This window comes from Saccostrea cucullata, unplaced genomic scaffold, assembly GCF_032062105.1.
Source record: "Saccostrea cucullata isolate Sc308-1 unplaced genomic scaffold, CSIRO_AGI_Scuc_v1 ctg18748, whole genome shotgun sequence".
In the NCBI taxonomy this organism is placed as follows: Eukaryota; Metazoa; Mollusca; class Bivalvia; order Ostreida; family Ostreidae; genus Saccostrea; species Saccostrea cuccullata.
In genome coordinates, this window is record NW_026938161.1 from 3,300 (window position 1) to 11,621 (window position 8,322).

The 8,322-nt window shown below is 31.1% G+C and overlaps 1 protein-coding gene across 2 annotated transcripts; it reads left to right on the plus strand.

Annotated features, from left to right (window-relative positions):
• Window positions 1-1,099: 1,099 nt before the first annotated feature.
• LOC134249524 (transient receptor potential cation channel subfamily M member 5-like) lies at window positions 1,100-6,830 on the plus strand. 2 transcript variants are annotated; one of them, XM_062731861.1, is made up of 4 exons: window positions 1,100-1,391; window positions 2,098-2,185; window positions 3,355-3,494; window positions 6,624-6,830. In XM_062731861.1, the coding sequence occupies exons 2-4, from the start codon at window positions 2,136-2,138 to the stop codon at window positions 6,722-6,724; spliced, it is 291 nt and encodes a 96-aa protein (XP_062587845.1). In that variant the 5' UTR covers window positions 1,100-1,391; window positions 2,098-2,135; the 3' UTR covers window positions 6,725-6,830. The 2 variants fall into 2 exon arrangements, with proteins under 2 accessions (XP_062587845.1, XP_062587846.1); XM_062731862.1 differs by lacking the exon at window positions 1,100-1,391 and adding an exon at window positions 1,408-1,514.
• Window positions 6,831-8,322: the final 1,492 nt, after the last annotated feature.

The following is an 8,322-nucleotide window of genomic DNA, read 5'->3' on the forward strand; positions in this document are numbered from 1 at the left end:
CTCGTTTTCACAAGATAATATGTCGTTTTCACAAGATAATATGTCGTTTTCACAAGATAATATCTCGTTTTCACAAGATAATATCTCGTTTTCACAAGATAATTATGTCGTTTTCACAAGATAATATCTCGTTTTCACAAGATAATATCTCGTTTTCACAAGATAATAAGTCGTTTTCACAAGATAATATCTCGTTTTCACAAGATAATATGTCGTTTTCAAAAGAAAAGTCGTTTACACAAGATAATATCTCGTTTTCACAAGATAATAGATATGTCGTTTTCACAAGATAATAAGTCGTTTTCACAAGATAATGTCGTTTTTCACAAGATAATATCTCGTTTTCACAAGATATTATGTCGTTTTCACAAGATAATATCTCGTTTTCACAAGATAATATGTCGTTTTCACAAGATAATATCTCGTTTTCACAAGATAATAAGTCGTTTTTACAAGATAATATCTCGTTTTCACACGATAATTATGTCGTTTTCACAAGATAATATCTCGTTTTCACAAGATAATATCTCGATTTCACAAGATAATATGTCGTTTTCACAAGATAATATCTCGTTTTCACAAGATATTATGTCGTTTTCACAAGATAATATGTCGTTTTCACAAGATAATAAGTCGTTTTCACAAGATAATATCTCGTTTTCACAAAATAATAAGTCGTTTTCACAAGATAATATCTCGTTTTCACAAGATAATTATGTCGTTTTCACAAGATAATTTTTTTTCTGGTATTTAAAAAAAAAATAAGTGCGTGTTTTAAATATACCACCGTAGCATCATTATCATTTTTATAGAGTTTTTTTTCCTTTTTAATGAGAATAAAGAAGGCGAGGAAAAACAAGCCGGGATCGATCAAATCTGCGTGTAATTGTTTTGTTCTGTTATTTTTTTCTTGGACGGAGAGTATTATTCAGCACATGAATTTCTAGTTGACTCATAAAATATGTATAAAATAAAATATTCTTTCAGTAAAATGAGGATGAAACGCAGTGAATATAAGATCCTGGCCGGGGACTAAAACGACAGGAAAACAAATGTTTTATCGTCCAGAAAATTAATTTATTACTTTTAAAGTGCTCTTCTTAATGCATAAAAGGCTTTAGTAATATTGCCGACATCCAAATGATAAATATACACCAACATGTATCTAAATTTTCAGCTCTTACATCTGGTACAGTTCTGATTTACGATAGCATTCTTTGTGCTGGGAGTAGGGGTTTTCTTTGAGGCTATCGTCCATCAGCAGCATGAACTTGAACTGTTCCCGGGAGTGTGGTACGAGTGGCGGATCTGGAGGATCATCTACTACCCCTACTACCAGTACTACGGAGAAGTATTCGATGATGACTTTGGCATAAAGATAAGCAACGATGGTAAGTTGATCTTTCTTTTCTAGTATATTTGTAGCACTCCAAGGTGCAATGGGACTCCAATATTTAACGTTTTTGATGTCATAGTACTACTGCGCAAAAAATGCAATGCCGCATCATGCCAAGGTCTGATTGTTTTAAATACAAGTATTAAATCCAACGACTAACCCCCATCTTCTGAATAGGCACCAGACGTATCCTAATCAGTCGTATACATTGTAATTTTGGGTGTGTGCTGGACTAACTTTAAACAGTCGAATAGTGAGCGAAGACTAACCCTAAATCTCCCAGATGGGTTCAAAGAAACACATTATGAGTCCAATAGTGTTCAAGGACTTACCTTTCTCAATCAATGGTGTGCGAGGACTCGCTTGTTTGTACAAGCAATAATCATTAGAAATTAAATTCACGGGTATTTTGGATATGACATTTAAAAGAGTAGGTCCCTTGTAACGGTTGGTGTTAGCACGATAAAGAACCCTCAATGGTACTGGATTCAAAGTATAGGTCTAAATTTGAAACCCTCACCTGTATTCGATGACATCTTTACATGAGAGAAAATTTCGTTTAAGACGTTAAACAATATATATTATATATAAACATTATAGCTCAAGTACAGTATACTTGGGTTAAATATAAAATGAAGAGTCAATGTGTTAAACAAATATCCTGTATCCTTTAATATTTTACTATCTTTTATAACCGTCAGATGTCGATTGGAGTGTTAAAGCTGTAGCAGCAATACACATGATGGTGGGCAACCTCCTTATAGTAAATCTGATCATCGCTCTTTTTACGTGAGTATTCTGATTAGTCATTAATATTCGAAACTTTTAAAGTCAGACGACACCTTTCTCAAATATATGTTTTGTATCTCTTGGTGGTATATAAAAATAATTCATATTTGTCATTCTCTTCTGATTTCTACATTGTTTTTAAAATGATTTTAAATATAAATACACCAAAAATGATGCTATAGGCCATTCAGAAGATAATCCATGAGTGTTATATATGTGGCCCTGTGGTATCTTGTCCAAATGGCTGGTAAGGTACCCTAATTTTTTGTGAGGAATATTGTTTAAGTACCCAGACTTCAATGACAAATTCTGAGGAAAAAGAGCAATATATGGTAAGTGTCTCAATTGGCCCCTTAAAATGAATATCTTAATTTTACTTTATATATAGCTTTAATTTGTACAGCTATATATGCGACCTTTGTTGGTCATTTTTATTTTGATCAAAATGCCGTTATTTTAGAAATATGACGTAAAAATCACGTTTTCCCGCCATTTTAGCATGTTTTGTAAAAAAAAAAACTGCTAATTTTCAAGCAGTTTTTCTTCCAGAAAATATAGAGTGCAGCGTAGAACAAGCTTTATATTTTTAACAAATATGAATCTATCCAATACTGATTAGTGACATAAAAATTATGTATGACCTACACTGCGCTCTATGTTTCCATTAAGAAAAAAACATCAAGAAAAAGACATATTTTTGACTTTTTTGTTGGATAGCAAAAATAGCATTATTTCTCATGTCATTTACTGCTAAAGAGTGCATATAAATGTGAAAAATATATTAGAAATTTTTGTAATATAATCTCTTCTTGAAAATAAATATCAATTAAACATATCTGAATGTCATTATAAAATGTTGATTTTAGGGGGCCAAAATTGGCTCTTATCATATATACTCCTTACATATTTTTGAAGAACGTGTCGTCTGATCTTAAAATAAACACAACACAGGAAATAGAACAAAAATCCATTGTGTATTGTTTTATTAAAACAGTAATTTTGTGGAAGTTTAAAAAACTTCTTTATTAGTATCCCTTCTATGAAGTTTCTGTTTCCAACACCAAATTTTCATATTTGATTATATTGACACATTGACTTACACAAAAATTCTACTTGTTTAGTCAGAATTTTAAAAGCATGTACTAATTCAATTTACATCTCATAACAAGGACAAAGTTTGAAAACGTTCATGAGAAATCTGCCCTTATATGGCAATATGAGCGGTATCACGTGATTCAGGACTTCAGACACCGGATGTTTGCAAACCTTCACTTCTTTATTCTGCCGTGTCGCCTAGTCATGCGAGCAAGTAAGCTCAGAAGAATCAAAATCAATCTTGTTTTGTAATGATTAATTCATTTAAGAGCCAGTCCGCGAGAAAACCATGCAAAATTAAAAAAATCGTCCAAATGGAAGGTTGCAACTTGGGAGTTTTTAGTGGCTTAAAATTTTCTACATAAAGGTAGAAGTCAGAATATTCACAAAAAAATGTTGAACCCTGCACCTGTTTTTAGTAACAGCTCATCTGCATATTTATCGAAAATCACACAAAATTCAATGGAAAATGTATACAAATTGATCAAGTCAAAAAGTTACCTTTTGTAATCAGTTTATTTTCAAATTTTGTTTTATTTTCAAAGTCATGGTCCAATTAACACAATTAATGAGGAAAAACTGAATTCAAATGAATATTTTATTTTTTACACATCTATTTATAGATCCTAAATAAATGAGTATGATTTTTTAGCCATTTTTAGATGCTCGTTTCTCTCAAGACCAAGGTTGAAATTAAATTAAATTAATTGTTACTTTAAGAATGATCTAAGGTCTACTTTGTATTAAAATATTGAGCTTGGGAAATAATATCTACATGTTTTAAATTAACTTTGAAATACCATATTTGGCTACAATTTCACATATTTTAAATAACAGTCTTTTACCATATTTTTGGATTATTTCTATGATATTTAATTGAAAAACAGAAGATTCTTAATCTAATATATTTTTTAAAAGAGGAATTGTTGATTATTTAGTAAGGAAGTTTCCATATTTTCTAAGCGGATATCAAATAAAAGGATAAGTTCTCAGTTTTGTTAAGTGGTCTTCACATCACGATATAAACTGTAATATATGTACAATATTATTTTCACTGGTCAAATTAAAATTGCAGATGTCTGAGTTTGCAAAAGTGGTCCCTTTGACCCCCCCCCCCCTCAATACCTATCGAGAGGAAGCCCCTTGTCTACCAAAGCTTTGCAGCTCAGGTTCAATATGTGGCTTCACACAAGCCTACACCTTAGCAGAAAGGAATATACGCCACTGATTTCTTATTAAAAATCATCAGCTCAAAAGGAGATGCCACCGATTTAGGTACCCCACCGATATAGGACCCTCCACGTTAAATATTGGCAAAATTATTCAGGGGAGGGCACTCCCCCCCCCCCCCCCCCCCCAAGAAAATATGAGTCGTTACTGCAGCCAAAACTTTGCCAGTTTGCAGTACAAAGTGGTAAAAATTTAAAACCGGCTATAAACATGATAAACATGATAAAAGACTGGATTCATATTCATTCAAATTGGGGGGGGGGGGGGGGGGGGCTTATCAAATTTTGTCGAAATTATTTTCAAAACATTATTAATAAAATTGTATAAGGCTTTGTAAAGTAATATTTGATACTTTTTTCTGAATAACCATAAAGGTATTATTAATACCATTGCAGAAAGAGATAAATTGTTTTTTTAAATGTTATATCACTTATATGTATCCACTGAAAACAGTTGGGGGGGGGGCGTGTCAGTCGATCAAGGTCAGGATATTAAATATACGAGTGTATCTAGTACCCAATCGTTTCACCCCATCCACCTCCCTACAATTTACATACTAATATTGAAATGGATAAAATAATGAAAAATCATAAGGGTTCTGGAGGGGGGTTGCTAAAACGAGGAACGGAAAACGGAACGGAAAACGTATTATATTTTTTATTTTAGATTAAATCACTTCATATACACAAATTTATAAACAATATATATTTTATAAATTCAATCCCCCATTATTTAATTCAAGTTGATTTATTCGTGTTCATAAAATCTCTTATTCACGAAAATCGCAGTCATAGCAGTGATATAGAAACGATTTTAAAGGGGGGGGGTAAAATTAAACTTACCTGAAAAGAATATTTGCCAAGCGAAAAAAGAAGACAATTGTTTGATTCGGGAAGTGGAATAAGAGTAAACTCCAGCATCTTTCATTTTCTTAAACTCCTTTATGGAGTATTTTGTATAACATCTCCTGTTAGTATTTTTAAAAGATTGTACCAATTTAAAATTGGCAGAAAGCAAACAACTTAGTGAAGGCTCAAATTTTATATGTTCAAGTCTCAAAATTTATATGAATGATACTGAGAGTCTGTTTGAATTTAAATACTTGTAATTTCCCTTTTATTAATTAAAAAGATACTAACTTACTGAATACAAAATGTAAGGAACATGAATATTCATATGATTGTTTAAAAATTGCAAGTAAGCTTTTTTTCATTTCTAAACAATTGGCAAAATGCTAATCCTCATATTAGGGGTAATTTCTGACAATTTAGTTTAATTTAATTTTTAATTTTAATATTTTTCAATCTTAATTATTATTTCAAAGAAAATTGTTACATGTTTCAATATCTAACATAAATTGTTTATAATTTTAAGTACTATATTTGACTTTGTAACCCATTTGAGTTTGAGCAATTTTTTCAAAAATTGGCAATATGTAAATCCCCATATCTCAATTATTTATTATATCCCAAGCTCAATATTTTGCAAAGATAATGTTTAGAGTTATATTTGTACAATAAAATCAAAAAAATTAATTTCAAAGATTGGTCTTGGAAGATTTGGGGCATTAAATTTGTAATGCTTTTGGCAATTCTTGAAAATTGGCATCATGCCAATTTTCAAGAGTTGTCTGCCCTTTGATATATTGCATATTTGATTATGACAAATGTCAATTTTGAAAGAACATAGTCTTATGTTACTTAAAAATACCTTAATGGAAATGCAAGTTTAATTTTGAGTAAAATGAATTAAATGTGAATTTTACCATTTTTCTTGATTTTTTTTAAGTGCACTTGTACTTAAATGTGCAAAAAGGAGTTGGCGCTGCCTACGGCTGCCATGTTGAATGATGGGGATTTTTTTTGCCATTTTTGAATAACATATTATAAAGTCAAACTACCCACCAAATTTCATTAAGATATGACAACCTTCGATTTGGACAGTTCTGCATGGTTTTCTCGCGGACTGACTCTTAATATCTCAAGCAATTTACAAGTGTGAAGATTGATTTATATTACCTAATATTGATGATTAATTAATTATATTTAAAATTTTATACTATTTACAAGTGTGTAGATTTCTTTCTCATTGATAATTAATTCTTAATTTTCAGAGTCTGCCAAATACAGTGATAAGATCAGAAAGGAATTAAAGCGTATTCGTGAACGTCAGATTCTCCAGTACATTATGGCGGGGAGATCCCTGGGCAAGTGACGGGAATAATAACGAACCCTATAATAAACCAGAGTGTGATCACATATGGCGATAAAAGTATTCACATTATTCCTAAGATGCTCCAAACATTTGTTTAGATAGAAAAGACCACTTAGTATATATAAAGCTTTTAAGTTTGAAATATAATTTTACTGAGTATGATTTGAAAGAAGAATGAAGATCAAAGTCAAAGTGGTCTTTCAACAAAAAAAAAGACTAATGGTAAAGGAATGGACTCGTTAATTGGTATATACTTTTAAACAAATACCCGGTGTATATACATGTAATGCATGCAATGTTTGTATATTAAACCTGTTAAAAATACGAATCTTCCAACTGGTATTCGAATATGCCATAATCCTTGTTAATTTATATTATATCCTCTTTATATTTTCTGTAAAACTCCATGTTACATTTGCTTATATTTTTCTTGTTCTCTTGTTTTTGTTTATCTTTTCCCTTATGTTTTTTGTGGATTTTGTTGTCTTTTAATGCATTTTTTAAAAGTTTAGTTTTAATGTTTGCAATCATCATTTAACTCAGATCCTTTTTAAGTATGTACTAAACTGAAAGCATGTGATGGTGTGTTTTTGACCCAAGCTTGTATCTTTTTTTCATAATATGTTTTCCCTCTTACATGTAGTATATGAAGCTTTTTTCTTTCAATGTATTTTGACTTTAAGTACAGTCCTATAGGAAAATTATAAAAATCATACTAGTAGTTTGAAAAGCAAATATGAAATGTATTTCAAACATGGTTCAAAATATTCATTTTTAGAATATTCATTTTTACGTACCCTTTTTATTAGTACGTATATTAATAATAATATTTACTATTTCAATATTTTTAATCATTCAGATGATGTAGAACAGAATTCAATCTCAAAGTCTATCAAACAATACAAAATAGGAGCATAGCAGACAAGGACCTCCGAAACATCAGAGATGGGATCAGGTGCCATGGAAGAGTGAGCAACCCCTGCTGACCGGTCACACCCGCCGTGTGCTCCTTGTCATGATCAGGAAATAGCGGAAAAATCCGCCGTCAATTCAGTGTATAAATAATAGGACTAACAATAAGTATTAAAAACGTCAGTCAGCATTTTGACTCAAAGATAAATTGTATTTGCTGACAAGGTCATTGTATCGTCCATAGAACGTACAAAATGATGACTTTAAACGAGACTGCTGATATTCTTGTATCATTAACAATAATTTACCTTGTTTTCTTTACCTCAGTTCAACGTTGACTATTTAAGTAGGTTGGGGTCATTAAAAATCTTATTCTCACGAACCACTGGTCTAGAAAAGTTGGTTCTTATGTGGAAGCATCCTTGGGTAGTGTAGATTCTAGATTGTTAAAATAATGACCCCAGTGGGTAGGACTGGTCCACAATAGGGAATCCAAGTTTTACATAGAAATATAAAGGACAAACTTTTAAAATTTTATTCTCAAACACCACTGGGTCAGAAAACTGAAACGTATGTCGAAGTTTCCTATGATAATGTAAAATCTAAATCTTGAAGGATGAAGATGAATCTTTTGTTTTAATGTATATATGATACTAATATTATTATCAGGAAATTGATAACTACAG